The sequence below is a fragment of the Netta rufina genome (genome assembly GCF_964035555.1).
Source record: "Netta rufina genome assembly, chromosome: 1".
Lineage (NCBI taxonomy): Eukaryota > Metazoa > Chordata > Aves > Anseriformes > Anatidae > Netta > Netta rufina.
Genome location: NC_140123.1, coordinates 65384888 through 65409863, shown reverse-complemented (window position 1 = coordinate 65409863; position 24976 = coordinate 65384888). Strand labels below are relative to the sequence as shown.

Below are 24976 nucleotides of genomic sequence, written 5' to 3'. Positions count from 1 at the left end.
CGTCAATTGTAAGGGACCACACTGGTTGTTAAATTTGTACCTCTTGTCCATCAGTCTTTTCTTGTACCTGCCATATTCAACTAGTTCCAACCCCATTACGTGTGGATTCTCATTATCTGAGAATGACAAGTAGAAGAACTGAGGCGGAGGTACACCACCACCAAAGAAAGTTTTTGATAAGAGTCCTTTTCTCTGGTACATAGTCTACTTCTCATGTTTTTGGAGAGTGCAAAAGAAAAGCAAATGTTTCAAACAGGTTGGAAAAAAAGATATTGTTCTTCTTTTATTTTGACTGAAGAACTTTAATCACCATGTGAGAAGATTTCCTTTTAGTTCTAATTTTAATTCGTGTAAGAATTGCCACATCTAGCAGACCAGTTTAGCAATAAACTTTACTCTTTGAAACAAACAGAAAAATATCTTGTATGCAACAATGGAGCTTCCTGGTTCATTTCCTTACTATCTTTCTGCCCAGGAAATTACTATTTACATCTAATTGTCTTGAATACATTTGACAGTAACTGCAATAAACACACTCTAAAAGCCACACAGCAAACTGCTTAGATACTAGATATGGCCTGAGATATGCGTTATTTATTGATCAAGCACATCTTTCTAGATGAAGTTTTTTAGACGCTAATAACAAAGCTATTTAGTCTGCAGTCTGTAAGCCACCACTGGCCTTAATGACATCAGAAGGGGGTCCCTAAAGGAATTACTATATCAGTTGAAACTTAGAGATATTGCAAGTTACATCCTAACCTGGCAATGAGCAACGAACAAATTCCCAGTCACTACCAGTGTCTGTCATGAGATTACACTACTGCTCTGCTCCTTGTATACAGACTGATCAGCACAGGATACGTCCTGAAGTCCCTCAAACACCATTTGAAACGGTATCTTGATGATTTTAGTGCTTTCGTACATTTTTTTTTTAAAAGTACAAACATTCTGATATAAACAGTTACAATTAAGAACAGGATACAAGCATGCAAATCACTACCATCTTCAATAACTGAAGGTCTTTCAGATCTAACATTAGTTTACTCAAGGAAGCCTTAGCGTAAATTTCTTAGATATACACATCACTTTCCAAAACTTGAAATTAGCACCTCAGATTTTTATCTCAAAGGCAAGATTTTGGAGTGGTTTACAGATGACACTAAAAGCTTTATTCTGACCTGAAGTGCTGCAGCATCTTGACCATTGTAGTGATAAAGGAGACCAAGGGCAAAATACCTGTATAAAAAGAGAAAACAGTATTACAGTTTCTAGATCTTCCCTACCAATTCCATTATTTGATTAACAAGGAATATAACAGTATTTTACAGTGGGACTTCTAGGTGACATGAATATAGCTGTGCCTACATTCAAAGGAGAGAAGTTCTGTCCTAGAAAAGTGTTTCTCTCTCTAAAGATAGTTTCTAGTTACTAGCTCCAACCTAAACAGTGACAAACTACTTGTCAAATTAGAGAAGATTCCCTTGCTGTTCTTCAAATTTCACATACACACCTAACAACTCCAAATAATAAAGTATTCCACCAATAGTTAATCATGTCTTCAAAATCAAATTCGTATGATGCTTTTATTTAAAACTTTGTTTCACTATCAGAAGCATTTTCTTTAGCGCAACACAAAATCAAGTCAGGCAAGGAAGAGCTTTGTGCAGTACACCCACACAGAGGTGTTTTTTTGTCCTGTAATACAAATGAAGCTGAAGTTCTACAATGGCTGTTTCCACAAATGACTTTCCACACTTCATATTTGCAAGAGCTTGCCAAGCAAAGCATGCATGCCAAGAGGATTCAACAAAATACCTAGCAGAAACAAAACCACTCTAAATCTAATCACAATTAAAGGCTCCCTGTGACCGCTGTAGTTGCTACTACTGTACTACATGTTTTAAAGAAATTAAATCCAAGACAGAGACACTACCTACGACTGGAATATTTTACACATTTACTATCTGGTGTTTCCTGTTTAATGACTAACACCCAATTCTCCACCCACGGGTATTTCTAAATTGAAGTCACTTGCAGCCATCTTAAGCAGCGTCCTTTTAGTGAATCAGTGGGAGTTCAAAATTCAAAAGCAAGCCTTCTTTCCCTGAATAAGTGAGTATAATTTAAAAGCTACTAGTTAGTGGATAGTTTCTATGTGTTTTGAGGCATCTTTTCCTTCTGTCCAAGACACCAAGAGGAGTATTGCTACTGCATCTATTTAACTCTCACACTATCATGAAAGCAAATAAATTGCTTGTCCTCCCACCCCCCAACCAAATCCATATCAAAACTTATTTTTGTGTTGGACACAAAGTTTCAGGGAAAAAACAGTATTTATCAGCATAAGACAGAACAAATTTTCATTACTTCAGACTATCAATTAATACCTTTTCCCTGAAATTTGTAAATGCTCACAAATCAGGCCAAAATGTCTTTTGGACCTGAAGTTGGAGAAACTGAAAGGATTTGAACACATTGCTCTAAAATTCAACAGCGTTTAAGACAAACATGTTTTCTCCTGGTCTCAAAGGTACCTCACTCAAAAAATCCACTCACTTTTTGTGCTTTTCCAGCCAGGCAGCGCTATCTGTTAATAGACAAAAGTTCTCTGAAACCAGCAGATCTAGCAGGCTTTCGTGATTTGCCTCCGCATATAACTTGAGTAAAGCTGTGTCAATGTCTTCCTTGTAGCCATTTGCAACCTCAGTGCTGCGGACTTCATTCAAGTAACTCATGAGGAATCGTTTGCATTTTGTCATCTTCTCCTGGTCCCCTTGGGTCAGCTGGTTGAGGTCAGCATATTCATGCAGAGGGGGATGAGACCGTATAAATGAAGAGGAAGTAGGCAACAGGAAGGGGTAGAGAGAGATCAGCTCCCGGACGTCAAGCTGGCCGCTTCTGCAATTACAGTGTCAAACTAGATGAAGCAAAAAGAAAGAGAAAGTATACATAGGCACAAAAAAAATGTAACATTCTGGGAACATGTGCTTAGAGTCAGGACACTAACATGTCAACACTGGAGAAAGGATCTTTCGAATAAATTAGGATTTTATTTATTTATTTATTTTTAATATTTCTACCCAAATTTGTTATTCTTTTTACGTCCGTAGAGTATCAAGAATTCAAAGACTGGCTAGGCTTTTGCTTTTGACATCCTACATTTATCTGGTGGCATACACAAAAATCATCTGATCAGGCCTAGTGCCGTTCCTAGCAGCATCATAGATTTAATCAATGCATTCTTGTAGCTAGTATGCTGATCAAGGCAAAAAAAATGGAGACAGTGAACCCTTTCAGGCAAGCCAGAGACTGTGCAAGTATAGTTCTGCAGAAGACAGGATTCTCCTATAGAGAACTGAAGCTTTCAGAACACATTTGGATGATGAAAATGTTTTCCTACCTTTGAAATGCACCAGATTCCTCCTTCAGCTTACTTCTTTAAGAGGCTCTGAAAATGAACTGTGGGTACTAATCATGCATCCTGCTAACCAGTAAGAGGAAGTCTATTCTGCAAGCTTAGGTGTCAGGCATACATCAATGTCAGATACTAGTGAGAGGCTTTTCCCTCCACATGTGTAGGGTATCCTACCTAGGAGCAGGCTGTAACATTGATATGTTACCCAAAACATTTTTCTTTCTACCTCACTGAAGAAACTCCTCAAGTATTCATAGAGTGAATGTTGTGACAGAAGAATAAAACAGAATTTTGTTCATGCGGCAAATACCTTCCTTATTTTCACAGCTAGAATGATTCTTCCACCTAGGCTTTGCTATAGGAGAACTGCAAGAAACCAGGGGTTGTGATTCAGTTCCCCGTCAAATTCATTACTCAGAATTGATCTTTAAAGATGAAACTGCAGTCCTGAACTGCAGAAGATACTGTTGCTGAAAAAAACTCAAAAGGAACTTTTGAAGTTCTTCAAAATAAATCCTGTTTAGTTACTATTTTGTTGCAAATGAAACTGAAATAGTTTTGATCTATCCAGTGATCAGCAACCTCAGAAAGATTTTCCTTTCACAAACGTGATTGGGAAGTATCCCGAAAGCAAACAAGTCCTAACTACGGAAGCAGATGAAGCAGGAAGACTTTTACCTTCTGCAGGCAATCAAGTGAGAAAGATCTGGGCAACCTGCTCTAGGTGGCCCTGCTTGAGTAGGGACCTTCAGAAGCCATTGCCAACCTCAACCATTCTGTGACCCTACCAGGTGGATTAATCCCTCCTTTACTGTTCTGAAGCACAGAAAGCAATATGGTATGCCTCAAGCTGTTCAATTCTTGCCAGAGAAATTATTCCAAAACCATCCAGGAAATATGAACTGGTAAGAAGCATCTCCATGGCAACATTAGTATTTTATATATTTTTTAAAGTTCTAAATAGCTATTTAAGAGTATCCTTTGGCTACTAAATCTGTACCAGAAGAATGAAATTCTGGGAGACTGCAACAACAGCAAGAAATTTAAGAACAGTAAGCACCCTGTTCCAGAACCTAGTGACCACAACGCATGGAAACAGCATCGTAGAAAGCAGAAGTCCTCAAGAGAGAAAAATCTGAACACGACAAACCTTCCTGCGAAAAGAGGTTTGAAAAGAAAGTTTTTCCAATTCATAAACAGAGCTCCTACTGCCTAAAAAAACCACCTCTACACTAGGAAGGCCAGCCTCTACTAAGAAGCAGTGTTCATGTCTACTTTGCAGATTCCTGCAGTTGAGGTTTCCTTTTAATTCCTTATTTCAGACATCGTATTTGGTTTTGAAAGTTTTAGATCCACGTTACATGGAACTCAGAGGTAGATGAGATTTATTTTTAAAGATGCAGAATAACCAGGAAATAACAAGTTTTGACAGTGGTATGATCTGACAGTTCAAAGAGCATTTGGACTTAGATTAATGTAGCTGCAGCTCTGGTTAATTCAACTACTCCACATAAATTAAGACAACTTCAGGACCACTAGGTAATATGACATTAGATGCTTTACAGGAGTAAATTAATTGTATTTAAATAAAGAAGAGACTTTTTTCCCCTACAAGGTTCTTCATTGATTTAATGTTAGAATGCAAAGCTAATCCATAACTTGAATAACATCAGAAGTCCACTCCAAATTTGTGTAGGAGCCTTGATAAATCCATGGAAATTAAAGTACAGATGGACAACAGTTTCCTTGTTGGCATGCTCTCACATACTTGGAAATGGCCTAAGCTTAGATGGAGACTACGACCGTGGAGAAGTTAAAAGTGTTGGATTTAACACACCACATTTAACAAGTTTTAAAACATTTTCCAACTTCTACGGTTGCTGAGGTTCTGCGCCCGTTCACCTTACCATCCAACTTCTCCTAAATGAGGAAGTAGTTACCACACCTCTGAGCTTCATGGATTCTGGCCTTAATGGCCATCTGTTTCCAGAAGAAGAATGAAAACCAGCTTCCAACGTGGGCTAGGCCGTGCCTTGGGCTGTGAATCACCAGTGGCTCTCTCAGCAGGTCTGACTTGAGCTCAGATCGTACAATTTTGTTCTCCCCACAGCAATGCTAACTGGCAATTAGGCAACCTCCTTAAAAGCTAAGCATCACTCAGAACAGACTTCTTCAGAGACATAGCAGATGCTAAACAACAGCCCCACGTGCCTGACTAATGTTCACCTCAAGGCTCATGGCTCCTTGGAGCTGCAAGTTTTGGCTTGGGCTTTTTCCACTATCTTCGAAGGAAACGATATAAGAAGAGAGTTACAAATAGCACCTTCCCTTGGAATATCTGTTTGAGTTTTCAGCTTCTAAGGTTTAGCCACATATAGCTAGCCACTTGCTAAAACGTAAAAAATAGGTTCTTAGCACTGACAGTTAGATTTGTCTTAAAATACAACTTCCCTCAGAGTAATTCTGCATTAGGTCTTCTTTGGCTTTATGTTTACAAACTGCACAGTAGGCAGAATTTACAAGACCTGGGAAAATTCAGGTCCAAATTATAACCCCTAAATTTACAGATATCAAAGATATCAATGGAGCCTACGTAATTTGACTGTTTTACCCAGATCTCACTAGCTGTAATGGAAGCTTATATCCTTGAATCACATTTAAGATGCAAACCGAACACTAAGTCCTACATCACCTAACACTAAATCCTACTTATAATGTATCCAAGTATAACTACCAGCATTTTTTTTTTTTTAATAAAAACCTTTCTGCTGTAGGAAAGCTAGCTTCTTAGCTAGAAGTCCATCTATATCTCTTCCCAGGTGAGACAATATTACCAAAAAAGAAGAATTTATACTTTGATTTATTAAAAACAACAAGGTTTAGAAAAAATCCTGTATCTGTCAGATGTAAACAACATCTAACCAGTGAAAGGACATAAGCAAATACCACGGAGAAATGTTTTCCCTGGGGCATCTATACCACCAACATCTCAGCAAAATAACTGGAACTCAGGAAACAGCCTGCTAAACACGCTGTTTGGTCTAACTGCATGCAAACCCCCAATGACAGCAACATGAAACAGCATGATTTGTAAGTTATAATGGATTGTATGGTGCTAACAACAACTGAATCTGTCAGACCAAAAAAAGTTTTATTGTTGACAGCACGCTCAATTTAATGTTAACAAAATCAGCTAAAAGTTAAAAAACAAAAAACAAAAACCACCTCTTCCTTTTGTTGAACTACTTCAGTTTCAATACAGCTAGCACTTCCTTCCTTCTTGTCAACGTTCTCCAGTATTTTGAAGTATCAGCATAACCTAAAGGAACTCAGTAGGAAGACATTCCTCCTAGAGGTTTTGGTATATAAGAACTATGACATTAAGCATAAAACAAGTATCTTGACAAGGTTAACCAAGGATTACTGGTGCAAGAAAATGATGCCTTTAGTCCAACACGATTATTTCCCCAGCTGATTTATAACTCGGACATTTTCTGAGGAATGAGATGATCTCACATGAAACTTGGCCAGAAGCAGCCCCACATCACAGCAGTTTGTTGGAGCTACTGATGCCACTGTTTCATTGCTAAATCCATCTTTTCTTCAGACAGACATCAAGTTGCCCTTCGGCATTTTAACATGAGTTATTTCTGACTAACGCTAGCTTGAAATAGCTCCAGAGAAACACAGAGATTGGAGGAAGTGTTTGCATGGATTGCCATTATCTTTCCCAGTTTTTCCTCAAACATCAACAAGCCTTAAATGAACAGGACTGTCTGAGTGTTCAGTCAATGAATAACCAGATATTATTTGAACTGGGTGTAATGGCCTTGGACTGAAAATCAGAGATCCTGCATTCGACAAGGAATTTTCAGTCACCCTAGTACTTATGGCTTACACATGGCTGGTCAGAAGGGATGCTTGTCTGTGCTTTCTCCCCCCAGCAAAGACTTTTAGTAGCTTGTGAACAGCTGTTCTGCTTCGGAATAGCAACTTTTAGAGGAAGGGAACACCCTAGGATGCTGACCGAGCTCCAAAATTCAGGCTTGGACAGGAAGTTCTCATTAAACACATTTGTTCCGATAAAGAAGCTTGCACAATACCATTCATTGAAGCTCATTTGTCAGATGGACTGCTAGATGCATGGGTGCTGAATAACTGATCTTGGCTATTCCATCTCCCCTCCTTCTACAAGGTGCTGAAGCTCCCTGCAGGATACATTTCTCCTATTTCACTGCTTTTAAGAGATCCTCAAACCACTACCAGCAAGGCAGAAGCCTCAGACTAGATCCTACAGTGAATTACTGCCAGGCAGGGTGGAATAGATGGAACAGATAGATAGAAAAAGTTGGGGTTGAAGGGTCAAGCTACAGTCAAGACACTGCTATACGATTCTGGCCACCTGGGCACACCCAGACAATGAAGAAATTTTACAACTAATGTAACCTCAACAAGCTATTTTACCAAGACTAGCCACACTAACAAGATGTCTGCTGGAAAGTCACATGGAAAGGCTTCTGTGGGAATCTCTAAATTATTCCTTACTACAAAAATTCCTTACTATAAAGCTTGTATTTCTATTTCACATACACAGCACAGCAGTAATTTAGTCCAGTATTTGGAAGACTACTGGGAGGAAGGAAGATTGCAAGTTGCTCACTAACGCCAAAAATTTCAAGATAATAAAGAAAATGGTTGTGGCCAGAACAAGTTGCCCATAGACACTGTTCAGACCTTTCCTGTCATTCTCCAATTTCCACCCAGTGTATTTCCCATAACCCCGGACAGCTGTAGGTAAAGTGGAAAAATCCCTTCTCCAATAGTAACTTCGCCCAAAGCTTCCCTTTCCTTGACACATTTCTATTAACCCAAGGACAACTTTTTTTTTTCTCCCCTATAACATATAAACCTACTACCTACAGCAAGTTGTTTAACCATAGCAATTCTATTCCATAGGCTCTCAACTGATTTTAAATGAAGAGAGTTCTTATCTGCTGAAATTATGTAGTCAGCATGGATTACAGTAACCCTGGACAGCCTCCCTGCACAGAATGAGGTGCTACTAGCAGAAATGAAATTATCAGGTAAAATAAAGATACCAAACAGCATTTTTGACTGATTTTATGGAGTGAAAGTGAATTACCAAGGTCATTGTATGAACAAGTGACTGTTGAAACAGCTGAGTTGGGAAGATTTGTACAGACTTCCAGAAGAAGTGTTAAAAACAATTTCAGTAGCATCATTCTCAATAAAAACTACAGTTGTGTAGTAGTGTCAATTGTATATACATTGTAACTTTGTTTATTTTATTTTTATTTATCTATTTTTTTTTTTTTTTTTAAGAAAACACATGTCACAGCACACATTCAGTAATAATGCCTTGACCTTCATCGGCATGGAGTCAAAAAAATCTCTACACAATCAAAATACAGGATTAGAGCCTTAATGCTGCTGTTTGTTAGCATACGAAAGAATCAGTTGCATTAACTCTTCAAATATAAAATCGTTTCAGTCTTACTCTGCTTTTCTCCCAACCAAGCTATCTTACCACACTGATCTCCAATCTGCATTAAAAAACATTCAAGTGACTAAGTGCTTTTAAAACCAAGAATACTATCTCCTTATTTAAAAACAAATAAATAAATAATTTTCTTGTTACACAATTACCTGAAGAGCTCTTTTGCTTCAAGGAACTGAAGCTGTGCAAACTGTATAAAACCTGCCTGCTGCAGGATTCGTTTGTACATTACCTATGAAAGAGAAGAGGAGAAAAAAACATATTTGTAAGGAGCTATTCACATGGTACTAGTAATGTCTGTAATAAGTACCTTATAAAAATCACTGAACACGTCACCTTCAAGCAGGACCATCAAGTTAAATGCAAAATAAAGCCTTTATCTTCCACATTTTCTACTGTATGTAACTGAACATACACAGGATCTACTATCCAGACTGAGTTTCTTTTTAGAGATGTGTAAATACAACACTATGCACTAGTACTTACTAAAAACAAAGTCAACGAGAAGCAAATTAAAGTTTTTTTAAATTTATTTTTAATTCAAAAATAACTTCTCTTACATCAGTATGGCCTGCCTCAAGTTTTTGCTTGTGGTACGTGCAAACATGAAGGCTGATGGTTATCTCTAAAGTTCTCATAATTCAGAAGACAAAGACGAGACAAACTCAAGGGTCTCAGTTGACCATAAATATCCAACTTTCTCCTCTTCTGACCCCACTTCACTAGCAGCCTTGCTGGCGAGTTTCACAGCCTCTTTCCCAGATGATTGTATTTGTGATTTTCTGCCTTTTCTCAAAAATACTTTTAAAGCAGTTCAATTTATAAAATATAGAAATCAAACATACATAAAATATTAGTAAGAAAATCAGAAGTAAAGCACAAGAACAGCAATATGTTGTTATGTTTTATGGTTAAGATCATGACTCGACAGAAAAAAGTTTATAAAAAAATCACTTGAAAAAGAACACGAGATGTACTTTACGTGTGAGTTTTTCTCCCTTCAATATGAATGGTTAGTTACCACTAGATTAAATGTGGCTCAAATATTTCCAATAGCAAAAAGAGAATTACTGAAAGGAAGCTAAGCAGTGTTTTGAAAGAATCCACCATTTGTGACAACACTGGCATTTTGAAAATACAGCCAGCTAGCCAAATCCACATGCCCTTCATTTTCCCCTCCACCTCTTCATAATAAATATGCAGTTTTCTGATGTCTACCACAGTACCTGAATGCTGTTCTTAACTATAGGCTCCTATTTACAATCAAAACACCTACAGAAATAGCAATACTTTTATGAACAAATTCCAGGTGGGAATTGCTGAAAGAGTGAGGCCCCAGGCAGGTAGACTGATAGTCCAATTGCTGATTTTTCACCTTGATTAAAGATCATGGATCGATTAAGAGAACAGCTTAAGTCCATTTAGTCTGTGCATATTTCACTAATGGATAATCCTAAGGAAACACTTGATTGCTAGTAAGCCATTAAAACCTATTGATCTGTAAGGCTGTAGGACTTCTCGCCTCTCCAGTGTCAGGAAGAAAAGGGAAAATAAAGAGAAATGTTACCTGGTGCTTTTTTTTCAGAAAAATCTAACAAAGAAAATAAAAAATAGTAATTCACTACATATGTGTAATGTTACTATACTATATATCCAACTGTACTAATTAAATAAAGCTAAAAGGGAAATTAAATACAGTAATAAAGTAAAACTGCCTCATAATACATAAGCAAAATGTATAAAAATATTTTGCATTTACAGCTATGGTATTAAACAAATGAATCCAAATTTGTGAACTGATGAATACCCGTCTGGCTACTGCCTAAGGATGCAGATTGAAATCCTTTACCATCAACTACCTGCACCTTGTTCCACCAGGAAACTTCAAAATCTGGTTTCAGACTTGCTAGGGAGGGTTACAATACAAACATTTTTCATCCTATTAAAGACATTAGAATCAAAAGGTTTTGTTTTGAAGTCTTTTCATTTTTTCCAATGGATGGACTGCTAATATTTACACATTATGAATTAGGATATTGGAATTAAGTTTGAATTGATCTAACACTCTGAAGACACTGCCTTACTTGTACAGCAATCTTTTCAAATAGAAGTTAAACTGTCAATGAGTTCGTTTTAAGTACAGCCCTAAGAAATCAGCTTTAAATTTAAACTGATTAAGTGGTGTTCACTTTCATTTAAGTGTTAATACATCTTCACTTGTCCCTTGAAGTCATGCACGAAAGGGTTGGAAAATGTCTCCTGGCTGGCAGAGACTTTCCCAACTTCTGAAAGATAAACCGATAAGCATCCATGTTGATTTTCAGCCAAGTTTATCATAAGACATTTTGATGTCAAATGCTGAAGATTATGGAAGCAACAGACGTAGAAAATTCTACAGGCTCTCCCAGAATCTTAAAAACAAGCTACATCTATACGCCAACTACACTTAATTTTTGTTTACAATAGGAGAGCCATCTTCTAGAATGAGTTCTTCCAGACTCATCTGCCATAATATTGTAATTAGTATCTTTTAAAAAGGTACTAAGCCGTAATCCATCAAAATTCAACACATTATTTATTCCCCTATCATTTTTGAAGGGCAACTGTAGGACTTGAAATGCTTTAGGCAAATTCTGTATTGTTGACTGAATTCACATTAGAAAAAAATGGTGAGAACAAAAGTCTAGCTACAGAAACTGAATTAAGATTTGTATTAATTCGTATTTGAAAAAGCACTAGCAAACAAAGATGACTGCTGAACCTGCAATGGCTGTAGTGAAGCTTTAATTCTCACAGCTGCTGAAAGAAGTCTTTCTAGGATGATCAGCATTACCAACAAGATTGCAAAAAGATTTTTTGTAGGAAGTTACTTTAGCTTTCTGGTCAGGTTTGTGTACAGTTAAACAAGTGTTTTGAAACTAGTGAAAAATGAGAGGCAAAAAAAGAGATACCTATGCAAGATGTGTGTCAATCTAACCAAGGTCTTCACTACCATCAACCATGATTTCTGCAAACTTCAGCTGTCCTGAAAAATTAATAAGTAGCATTCAGTCATTTCATGGTAGCATGGTAGAAAGGCCTCTGTATTCTTTCGATATGATATCCAGCAACGCCATCTCCTTGCACCACTTTGCTCAGCAGTTTTTACTTCACAATAATTCTCGATGTTTGAAGACAAAGAAACTTTCATGTAATATAGCAGAGAAATTTGCAGTCTGCAGGGGCTATAGGTTAAACAACAGGTTAGAGCTACTAATGCTTGACCTCCTTCTTTCCAGTAACACCGGTTGCACAAACAGTTCTGTGAATGTAGTACTCTGTTTCCAACCCACTATTATTCTGTACTATTGGAATATATGCATATTTATGCTGATACAAAGAGAGACAGCGTGCACTTGTGTATGCATGCAACAACAACGCAGTACTCAACTGTAGGAAAAAACCCTATGCCCTCAAGAACTCTCTTGACTGAGTTAGTTACGTGTAGACAACAAAAGCCATCCCAAACTGGGGAAAATACAGCAGCTTGTGGAAAACAGGTTTTCCTTGTACAAAATACTGCCTGTATCAAGACATTACAATTGCTCTTTTGTAAGGATAAATTATAGCTCCTGGATCAAGTGTCTTAACTGAATACCTTGGTCTTCCTACCTCTGCTAGTACAAAATGGCAAAATAAATCCTAGAATTTGTCAGCTACTCAAGAATCAGTAAAGCTTGCAAAATAGATACCTGAAGATATCTACGAGACAGAAGTTGGAAAAGAGCAACTATGTGATCAGGTAAAGTACGACAAAGAAATTATGCAAAAGATGCATGCATGCAAGGCATGTAATTTGGTTGTACTCCATCAGATTTATATTACGCGAGACTACAGAAAAGGCAAGACTGATGTGCTTGTAGCAAACCTGTAATGACAGCATTAATTATCAGAGGCACATTAGAAAGCAAGCTCAACATGTTATATTTCCAACTACTGATGCGCTCTGAAAAATTGGACTACCTTGTCAACAGCTAAGCCAAATTTAATCATTTTAATATGAGTCAATGGGAGACTATCAATTTAGGCTGGTTAGCATCAGTCTGTAGGTACAACTCAGAACCACAACAGGTTGTTTTGCGTATAAGTAAATAGCTTCCTGTTTTTCAGCCATAGCATCAACCCAAAAGTAACTGAACACCCTTAAAAGCACAAACTAAGAAAAAACTTATTCTAGGAAACAGTAATTTCAGGAAGTAAGACATTCAGTGCACATAATGTACACGTAAGCAGAAAGTGACTTATCCTAAGGACAGAAAAATCCTAAAAGCAAGAAGACTTCAGAGGAATGAGATTCCATATCATCAATTTCAGATAACAAATTGCAGGTAAATCTGTGGGAAAAAAAACAACCAATGACAAAAAAAAAGACATCTTCCATGCTAATACTTATAAACTGGAAATAAATAATTAGAAAATTAATGCCTATGTATGATGACCTTTAATCACATATTTTGTTCTCTCAGAAGAATTTTGTTTTGATTCTTTAGATTGCAAAGGAAAACTTGGACACAAGGATGCAATGCAAAACTGAATTCTGAATTTGCTGAAATGCTTCAGTACTTTTTAAGTACTAAGATAAAACTATCTGGTACTAAGATAAAACTAAAAATAAAAGGAGGGAAGTGCTTTTCTGGCCAAGCTTTTTTTTTTTTTTTTTTTTTTTTTTTAAATAACTTGCAGAGCAGCCTCCCAGCCACTCATTCTACAGAGGAATTAAGAATCCCTAACATTTTTATTTAATTTATAGACTTCTTCCTTCCAAAGGCACTGAACAAAGTTTAGATGTTGAAATAAGAATAAAATTACAATCTTCTTAAAATTAATATATATATATATCCTGCCAGACTAATTCATTTTGGAATTACTTCAGCTGGAAGTAATGCAACAGATGCCACTTTGAGGGCAATGAAACACTCTGAAGTAGCTGAAAATAGAAAAAGATTAATTTTAGCTCTGCATATAGGTTTCCTGTAGACTACAGATAGTTTCAAAAAAGAAAGAAAGCATCAAAAATTCATTCACCTGCTTGGTGAATTATTTTTACATTCTAAAACACTGCTCTGGAATAAAATGATTATTCCTTTATATTACAGAGATTTCATTCGACTTCATCCAAGTTTCAGTCTCTAAATCACAGATAGGAATAAATCCAGTAGCATATCTATGATAATATAAACCCAAGGTAGAAGGAAATGACTAAAAATCTCAGTAACCAAAGATCTACTAAAGTCACTCTCTTTTTTGAAAAGGGTAGAAAGGAGGACCCAGGGAACTACAGACTGGTGAGCTTCACCTCTGTGCCTGGGAAGATCATGGAACAGATCCTCCTGGAGCAACATCATGGCACACGCAAGACCAAGAGGTGATCTGAGGCAGCCAGTATGACTTCACCAAGAGCAAATCGCGCCTGACCAATCTGGTGGCTTTCTGTGATGGAGTGACTGCATCAGTTCACAAGGGAAGGCTGACCCATGTCATCTACCTGGACTTCTGTAGGGCCTTTGACTTGGTCCCACATGACATCCTCACATCCAAATTGGAGAGAGAGATTTAAAGAGTGGACCATTACCCCGAAAAGGAATTGGCTTGCAGATGACACCAAGCCAAGTGGTGCAGTCAATACAACAGAAGGAAGGGATGCCATCCAAAGTGACCTGGACAAGCTAGAAAAGCGGGCCCACATGAACCTAATGAGGGTCAAGTTCAAGTGCAAGGTGCTGCATGTGGGACAAGGCAATCCCAGACATGAATACGTACTGGGAGAAAAACTCATTGAGAGCAGCCCTGCAGAGAAGGAGGAAATTCTTCACTCAGAGAGTGGTGAGACACTGAAACAGGTTACTCAGAGAAGCTGTGGATGCCCCATCCCTGGAGGTGTTCAAGGCCAGGCTGGATGGGGCCCTGGGCAACCTGATCTAGTGGGTGGCATCCAGGCCCATGATGGAGGGGTGGTGGTGGGGGTGGAATTAGGTATCTTTAAAGGTCCTTTCCAACCCAAACCATTCTATGGTAAGACACTCTTTTGCTGCACTGAAATCTTAACTATTCAGTTACACACCAGTACAAGCTTGGAACTACGATGTACTTGGTTTAGATTTCCCATCACTTAACTTCAAAATTGTAATACCGTGGAGTTTAAGGCACAGTGAGGATTTCCACTACAAAGTCAAACTTAAAAATTCTGATTGGAAGTATACTTTTTAAAAAAAAAAAAAAACAAAAAAACAAACAAACAAACAAAAAAAAAAACAGCAACTAACAAGTGAACACAGAATGATAAGCACTGCAGTATTTTTTCCTATCCCTAGCTTTTGGTTTTGTTTAGTTGTACAAAAGAGAAAAAAAAAATACCAAAACCAACAGAAGAGCAGCATCCAACCCTGCAAACATCATGGCCATTACAAACAAATGAATTCAGTTGCACATCTATTTCCTCAGGATGAAACCATAAGACATATTAGTTAGATTCCTTTTCAACATAAATCCCTCTCCCACCTTCTACAGTCATTTGACCATCAGCATACATAGCCCCCACTGTAGATTTACATTTTCATGAAAATTAAAGGACAGACCTGAAATTTCTCTTTTGGAATATTTCTTCGAGCTCCTTTTGCTAAGACAAGGGCTTCTTCCACTCTGTGACTAGCTAGAAGATCCTGAATCTGTTTCTCCAAAGGCAGTGGCACCAAGATATACACACCCTTAGTAGTAGCAACAATCACCTTTCCTGGACAGAGCAAACAGACATATTTCAGTTTATAATCTCTGCAGCAAAAAAAAGATTTTTAGAAATAAGCTTTAATATTTGCTATTTAAGATACAAGAACCTAAATAGGGTTAAAGTTTTAAAACTTGTATTTCTTGTTAACGTATTTACCAGGTAGTACAGATTACCTGTAAGTTGGCCCTCACACAAATATAAGAGTTTTATTTATTTACAGCAGGTTTTATTCACTCTAAGTAAATGAAATGGCTCATCATAGGAGATGACAGCCAAGGTTGTACAGGTCACCACTGTAAAGCTATTGCCCAGATTCAAGACAACAGAGACCTGTAGCTGCTAGTTTATTTCCTCAGGCTTACAGTAGGAAATTGTAAGCTGTACATCAAAGGTAACTAGTAACACACAGTTCACAGTACTAGAGTTTGTAACTCTCTTAGAAAGAGGAAAAAAAAAAAGAGTGATGCAATGTATTCCAAACTTAGTCGTATTTTTGAGGTAACATCATAATTCTCATATTTCTGTTTAAAAATTCTTTATAAATACCTACTTCTGAACCTTTAACAGATATTTTAGTTAGTAGCCCAAAAGAACAATTTTAAGATGTTACAACTGCCAGGAAAAGCAGTGGACAGATATTCATAGCTCACAATTATGGACTCATAACACCAAGCTAATACTGTTCCTTCACACAACATAAAGCTAATAGTGTGATACAGTAGAGAAAATAAATTATAAGAAAAAAAATTATAAGAAAAAACTCTAGGCCCACACACTCCTAACTGACAATGGACTTGACAACTGTCATACATTTTGCTAGAAGTGTTGAATTTTGGATAACAAACACTTTTTCATACCATAGGCACAAGCAGCAGGAATCTAACCACAAATGTATTTGCAAGGGAAAAGTGACAATGGTTAACATGCTTGCTAGATATTTTGTTTAAGAAGAACAAATGGAAGTGACTGTGCCCACACTGAGACTGTTCCAGAATTACAAAAAAGCATCCATTGGAATACCTTCAAAGTCCTGCAGAATGTGTCCTTCTTTAAAAGGTAAGGTTTGCTTTTGCTGCTGGTCAAGCATGCTGTGCACTGTAATGAACTCCTCATCCAGAGCAACAACGTAGGGAAAGCACAAAGCTGCTCCAATCACGTTCTCGGACCAGTGCACAGGGGCTCGCTGTGAAATGCCATCCACAGTTGCAAACATGCCTACAAGAAAAGAAAAAAAGCTTGAGGGTTGCACTAATCAAAGACTATTCCCTCCCCTTCCCAGTATGGATACCAGGGTATAGAAAGAACAGGCCCCAAAGAACAGATGCAGTATCAGATAACACAATGACAGTGCATCATAGCTCCTTGGATCTTACACACCTGTTGGTTTGTTCTGTTCAAGTTTTGCTTTATCCTTTACCCACAGAAACAAACACCATGAGAAATGAAGAGAGGAATACTGAAAAGGCCTAACAAGAACTATTTGGGTTATTAAAAACAAAGTTTAAAGAATTATGCCATGTTCAAAATCATTCATAACAACAAATACTTAGTGAGATATTTAGTGAGATCCAACATTCAAACAATACAAAAAAATATTGTCTTAAGAGCTGCAGCTCTGTGCTGCCTGACCTATCCCGCAATATAGGAATATTTATTCTTTGTTGTGTTGCATGCCTGAAGAGGATTTTAGTATATAGACAGTTATTTACTTCATCACTTTTGCCATTGCAAAATTTTCACAGGATGAGAGTTGAGTTTCTTCAAAAGAATTACTTCCTGTAAGGTGCAATCAATCATTTGAAAAAAATCTGAAGTTATGTATAAAACCTTTTCACAAAAGCCAAGCACAGATTAGACATAAATATCATAGAATCACAGAATAATTAGGGTTGGAAAAGCCCTCCAAGATCACCTGGTCCAACCACTCCCCTAGCACCACTGTCACCCACCAAACCATGTCCCCAAGCACCAGGCCCAACCTCTCCTTGCACACCCCCAGGGACGGTGACTCCACCACCTCCCTGGGCAACCCGTCCCAGTGCCTGACTGCTCTTTCTGAGCAGAAATGGCTCCTCATTGCCAACCTGAACCTCCCCTGGCACAACTTGAGGCCATTCCCTCTAGTCCTATCGCTAGTTACCTGTGAGAAGAGGCCGACCCCCAGATCCCCACAGGTTCCAACAATGCCTTCAATGTAACAAGATTAAATCCAGTATCTTCAGTTAATTTGTGTTTTTCTCTACCACTTCCTGTCTATTCTCTTCCAGAGAGTTTGACTTGCTTTTGAACAATATGCCTTTTTATTTCTTGTACTTGGTATTCCCCAATTCTATTTCCTGAGGCTCCTAGCATTAACTTGAAGAAAAATCCCAGTCTGAATTTACAAACATTGTTCAGCAATTTTGACCATGAGCCATCCTGAAGCATGATGTAAATTTCAGTTTTAAACATGAACAAAAAACACTTAGAATCCGTACTTTTTACGCTCAAAATGTGACTATGGAAATTGTCCTACAGCAGGAATGAGCCACTTGACAGCTGGCAGAATAAGTCTGAGCTCTAAAGAACAGAGATTAAAAGATTATGCTATTCCATGTACAAAAGCTCTTCCAAACAGCGGATAATGAGGTAAGGGTAGCTGGGTAGGAGGGCCATATTGAAAGTGAAAAAAAAAAAAAAAAAAAAGTGGTTGTAGATTGTTACAGAACCCTGGTATAGAAATTAAGATTCTGAATCCTTTAGAGAACATTTGAAATGATCAGACCCCTCCTTTGAGTAGGGGTGCTAGACAAAGCCATCATTTCACACCTATTAGCAAATAATGTTATTTACTTTCACACTATAATGATTCAGCTTTTTTTTTTTTTTTTTATCAGAGCACCTTGCAGAAAATACCATCATATGCGCTCCAAATTTCTTCTATAGATCTTAATAACCTTGGGGATCAGAAGTGAAATATTATGCAAGGCTGACTGTACTACCCATTTTTAATGCCTTCCAGTTACTCCAGCTCTCACCTAAGGATAACAACAAACACTACAACTATGAAAAGGCTGTGGTTTCTGGCTAAGTACAGGAATATAATTGATGAAAGATGAAGTCACTGATCAATTCTGTATTAAAAATGCACATGCTATCCAAAAGTTACAGGAATCACTCAAAACACAGCTGTGCTATTTTTAGCACCAAGAGATCTAGAAATCTGTAGAATCACAGAACCAAAGAAAAATATCAGTTCTTCCAGAGGACATCCAGTCCAACTCTTCTCACTCAAAGCAGGACCAAATTAGATCGGGTTACTCAGGGCTTTGTAGAATAGATTCTGTAGTTTATTTTTTTTTTCCAAAGAAGAAGTTTATTAGCGAAAATATGTGGAAAAAGTGAAGTATGGAAAGCAGCATTATTCTTTACTTCTTTAAAACTCTAATATGAGGACTTTTGGTTATCAAAGTTGACAGTATGAAGAATACTATAAGTGGTTGCAAACAGGAAGGGGACATGTTTGTTACCACTGACCACTCTGCTTTCTGCAGTATCAACTGTGAGAAGACCCCCCATAACCTTTTATCAATCGTTCTGCTTAGCACACGTGCTCTGCCCTAAGTTACAAGGCTCGGTTGTCCAGTTGTATGCTGCTCAGTCGCTACGTAACTGCTCAAACCACGCACCAGTGAGAAGAGTTTGTGCTGGAAAGGCAAAAGGAATAAACTAAAATTAGGTATTTAAAATCTGTGTTTTTGCCTGTTAAAGTTATGGAATAGTTGAATTTGGAAGGGACCTCTGGAGATCACCCAGTTTAATCTCCCAGCTAAAGCACGTTCAATTAGGTTGCTCAAGACCTTCTCCAGACAGATTTTTAAGTACCTTGAAGAACAGTCTCCACATCCTCTCCTAGTTCCAGCTTGACCACAATCAAAATGAGGATGATTTTCTCATGTTTCCATGGAATTTCCTGTATTTTAATTTGTACCCATTACCTCTCTGAGCAGAGACTGATGTGTGTCTTTACTATCCTCCCCATGAATTCCACTAAGATCTCTCCAAGCCTCCTCTTAATCAGATTGAACAGTCCCAAGGCTTCACAGCCTCTCCTCACATAAGATGCTGCAATCACATCATCATCTTTGTATTAGCCACTCCTCCCATGTTTGTATCACATCCAAACTTGCTGTGGGTGCAGGCTGTGCCACCACCCATGTTATTTCCATTAGCACTCTCCTCATGACACCGACCACCACCCTTTAAGCACCAATTTAATATAGATGCTCTACCAAATGCCAGATGAACGCGTATTAATAAGGTGTAGAAATGCAAACCAAAATGAGGATTTAAGATCTACATCAAGTCTTTTCAAGACCATTCACTTAACAGCAAGAGCCTGTCACAAATGCCAAGATGCCAATGATGTTTTATAGTGGTGCTCACCTACCTTCTCAACTGCAGAGACTATTGCTAAAGACACCAAGAATTTTACTGAGGAAAAACAGCAAGGGGGATGATACTAAACAAAACTACAGTGAGGGTGGAATGGAAAACAGATGATTAAAAAAAAATATCTTGCCAAACCAAGTTTGGCAAGAAAATACTATACAATCTGCGAAATACTATATGATCAGTAGCAAGCAGTCTTCGTAAGGTGTCTGATAGCTCAAGTTAGATTTTGCCTGCATTACAGGAAAAGAGAAAGTTTACAGCACATCTAGAACTACAGAAGTATAGATTTGTGCAGGAGTGTAGAAGAGTGCTTAAGGTATCACATACCTGGTATTTTAACCTCAGGACAATCTACTTACACAGGCATACTTGATTTGTAAACAAAGGTCTTCACTGGATAGCTCTCTCTCAGGATAGCAGATAAAAAACAAAAGTCTAACTAAATATAATTCTGCTTTCTATTTTGTGAGAATATATCTAATCTTCTAAAAAAAATGTAAACAAAGGAACAGAATCTGATTTCATTCCTATAATAATACAGATTAAAGTAAGAACCACGTCTCCCTAGAAGTACACCAAAAAGGAATACTTTCAGACAATCCAGTCATGAATTTTAACCAGTTTAGTAGTGCTGTGAAAGTTAATACCCACAAATTTACATCCACGTTCAAAACAACAAACAGTTCTAATATAAAGCATGTAACCAAGATGATTTACAGAAGTCTCCAGTCTGAAAAAATAAGTTCATCTTGGAACATCTTTAATTTGCATAAGCTGATATTCTAATGGATACCTACTTCTTTCAAGGAAAAATGGTGAGTTGATGTATATCTGGTCATGAGGTGAAAATTCAATATAAGCACCTAATCACATTCCTGATTTCCTTTGCAATTTATTAAAGAACACGTAGATCCCTGAATTACAGACCTAAACGTTTGAGATCTCTTTGCATCGTGTTATTCCTAATGTGTTAGGGAAGACAAATAAACTGCACCTCTTAAATGTAGGATCATACAGCAAACAGCATGAAAGCATTCTGCATCTGGTCAACTCTGGGATATCGCAGCTTTCCCCAAAAAAGCTCAAGATTACTGAATTTACAGCACGTTGTTGATTTAGACAGATTGCAGCAGCATTAGCCCTTACAAACATCCATTAGATGAGAGCATTATCTCTCATGATCGAACTTCGTTTTTGCAATACTTAATCATTTTCTGTAATGCAGAGCTGAAAACTACTAAAAAATAAGCAATAACACTGTCCAGGATCACAAGATCTACAGTTAAGACCGAGTTTACGTCTGCAGGAGATGGGATGCAGCTTAGTTCCGCTAACTTTTCTCATCAGTGCTGTAATAAAACATGCCTATTTGTGAATCTGTAACAGTCTCTAGAAGGGAGTTTGTACAAACTCTGAGTAGCAGCACAGGAAAAAACAGCTTGCCTACACTAAATAAAAGAAAATAATAATTCACAGCAACATGGGGCTCTTCAAACTCAGTGCAGCTAGTCACTGCAGGCCGGCTACCAGCCTTTGAAGTTTCACATGGCACCAACCAAGTTTTATTCACTCTGTCCTGCAGGACGCTACTTACCTTGTTATCTGTTTATACAGACATAAAGCTTTCTACAGGCAGGATTAAAATACAAATAACCTGATTTGTGTGCATTAAGAAGGCAGAAGAGCAGTTAACATTTAGTACTAATACCATCTACCTTGGTATCACAACATTCCAGTATGAATGTGAAGAAAAATATTGTGGTTCTGTATAATACTAATGGTTGCTTAAGCTTCCCTTCTCAGGTCCAAAGAAAGAGAAGTACATAACCTCAGTCTCACCTAGCCCTCCAGGACCAGCCAACAGAAACTCTTGCCTGCCAATCCTCTTCACAATCGGCCGTTTCTCATCGCTGCAGTAAGGAAATAGATCCTGGGAGACGCCAGTATTATAATTCAAAATGATGTACTGTGTAGTAAGCGCAAGACACAAGTAATAGCCATCTACAGCCACGGCACAGGGTTGCTCTGGGGTAAACACTTCCTTCACGATCTGGACTCTGTCTTCGAACACCATGAACATCTGAATGGTCCGTCGCTTGACTGAGATAATGCAGACTTCGACACAAAAAGGGTCCCCACTCACAGGGTTTTCATTTAAGGTGAACGTCACAGCTCCTTTGATTCTAGCACCAGTGGGGACTGGCTCCAAGTTCATCATGTTAACTAGTGTTATCGTGTTGTCACACAGCACAAGCAGCCTGGTGAGTGCAGATGCTGCTTTCAACTCATTCACGGGCTTCTTGAAGCCCAGGTATTTATGCAGTTGCTTGGTGGCAGCAAAAGTTATTTTTCCAGCTGTCGATAGCTTTTCATCCAGCAGGAAGTGATAGATAAAGCAGTCGTTGGTTCCAATGTAGAGGTTCTTTCCACAACACTCGATGCATTCGATGTTGATGTGATTTTTGTCTCCCATTAACACCTCCCGCTCCACAGCAGAAACGAGCTTGAAAGCTTTCACACTCATTGTGTCTTCCCGGTGATCTGAGTAAGGAAGAAAAAAGTTACCAAATCACCACCATCAAGTATTAGAGGCAGCCATTTAACATTTACCAGCACAAAAACTTCACAGTTGCTTTTTCTTTTTACGGGCTACATTCTTGTTTCCAACCAGATTACGCAAACCAGAACGAGCATGTTAATAACCACAGAACTGACTCAAACTGACTTTTCACTTCAAATCTGTTCTGAAGTAGATTCACAGTAGCACCCAGATAATTTGAAAGCAATGCTTCTTCCACAAGGAACAAGCCCATTGCTGGCTCTCTGATACTTTGGCACTGCATGCAGTTATTCCTACTACTACTTTGTGGCTTTCAAACATCTTCTCTACATGAAGTGATACGAACTTTGTCTCTTAGGCTTCTAGAGTAGCTACAAGGCTGAGTGCTACACGTTAATGTCTCATGTTGCTTTACATTTTATTTGACAAAATTTAGTCCTATTAGTAACTCTTCTTGTGAAATATCACAGGCAGATTCCATCTAACACATTTCCATTCCTGACTTTTCAACAATATGAAATTAACTTTCAAGCCACTGAAAAATAATTCATGAAAATCACTGATTTTTTGGGGGTAATATCATCAAGCATTCGTTTTAGAGATGCGTGAGTAGCACTGAATACCACACTATGGACTTGGCAAATATTAGTGCATGGTCACACAGCTGGTTTGGAAGTATGACCCATACAGTGCTTATTATGCTCAAGAAGCACTGAAATTAGAGGAGTTTTTGTTCACTACTATCACAACCATCCCCAAAGATTGTTTTTAAGTGCTAAGCAGCACTTACAATATTCACATTCTGCAAACTAGACCTTCCCTTTTACAACCAAGCACTGCCAAGGGGCAGATCCAATTCATGAAGCGATTATCAGTGTTTTGAAACCAGTTGATGTAATTTTGCTGTGCTGCAGACTAGTCTTGCTTTTATATGGCACCAGCAGACACCTATGCTGAGCCCTTGAAAGAACAGACAAAGAACTGCTGACCTAAATTAGTCACCCTTCGCTATGCCATGACTGCTCTGTAACAACCACTTCTCCATTCAAGACACTCAGTGTTGGCTTTGAGAAACAACACGCACAATTATTCCTACCCCACACATGCTGTGGAGATACAAAACATCAAATCACAGACTCAGAGAATCGTTTAGGTTGGAAGAGACCTCAAGATCATCGAGTCCAACCTCTGACCTAACGCTAACAGTCCCCACTAAACCATATCCCTGAGCTCTACATCTAAACGTCTTTTGAAGACTTCCAGGGATGGGGACTCCACCACTTCCCTGGGCAGCCTAATGAAACTTTGGTGGACCAAAGCATGACTGTAACCATTGTAAAATTAAATATGAGTAGTAAATATGAATTCTGTTTCAAAGCGCTATATGTAAAAATAAAGAGTTGCTTTTACAAGGCAACACTGAAAACCATAATGAAAATTTGCAAAGATTAATAAGGTGAACGACAATTCATGAGTTACCAGGAACTGAAATTAGCCCAAAGCAAGAATACATCCAGAAATAAATTGCGGTATAAGGTGGTCTTTCAAGCCAAGCATTTCCTATTTTTCCCCAGAAGTTAACAGGTTGTGGATTTTCTTTCCCTGCCCGTTTCAAGCCGCAGCCTCACCCGGGGTTTAAATTCCTCAGACGCCCGGCACCCAACAACCCCCCCCGGCCACCACACGGCGAGAAAAACCCCTCCAGGACCCGCCGGGCCTTATCCCCCCCCACTTCACCCCCCACCCACCTGCGAGCGCCGGGCGGCGCCGCTCCGGGATCCGCGGCCGAGCCGGGCCGGGCCGGGCCGGGCCTCGCTGGGGCTCCGCCGGCCGCGGGGAGGGGAGGGGCGGGCGCCAGGCTTCCGGTACCGCGCCCCGCCCCGCCCGCTGCCTTCCCGTCACGTGGGGCCGTTAGGGTGGGTGTGGGGGGTCCCATCCCTGAGGTGCCCAAGGCCAGGCTGGAGGGGGCCCTGGGCAGCCTGGGCTGGGGGAGGTGCCCTGCACATGGCAGGGGTGGAGCTGGGTGGGCTTTGAGGTCCCTTCCAACCCAAACCTTTCTGTGATTCTGTGGATGTAAATAAACGTTACGTTGCTTGCTTGTGCACTTAAATTATTGTTAATATTCCAAAACTGAATTCATAAGTCATAGAAGTATCTTAAGAGCTCTGTGTATTCGGCTGAATATGAGCCAGCAGTGTGCTCAGGTGGCCAAGAAGGCCAACGGCATCCTGGCTTGTATCAGGAACAGTGTGACCAGCAGGGCTAGGGAGGTGATCGTCCCCC

At 38.8% G+C, this 24976-nt stretch overlaps 1 protein-coding gene across 1 annotated transcript in view; it reads right to left on the bottom strand.

The window, feature by feature from the left end:
* TGFBRAP1 (transforming growth factor beta receptor associated protein 1) overlaps positions 1 to 24533 on the bottom strand; it is a 35055-nt gene extending 10522 nt beyond the window's left edge. The window contains exons 1-7 of the mRNA XM_084291101.1: positions 24442 to 24533; positions 21973 to 22674; positions 16720 to 16914; positions 15551 to 15705; positions 9086 to 9168; positions 2560 to 2901; positions 1182 to 1239 (exon numbers count right to left, since the gene is read on the bottom strand). Coding sequence (XP_084147227.1) covers positions 1182 to 1239; positions 2560 to 2901; positions 9086 to 9168; positions 15551 to 15705; positions 16720 to 16914; positions 21973 to 22657 — 1518 coding nt within the window. The 5' untranslated portion in view covers positions 22658 to 22674; positions 24442 to 24533. The remainder of the gene's footprint in view (positions 1 to 1181; positions 1240 to 2559; positions 2902 to 9085; positions 9169 to 15550; positions 15706 to 16719; positions 16915 to 21972; positions 22675 to 24441) is intronic.
* Positions 24534 to 24976: the final 443 nt, after the last annotated feature.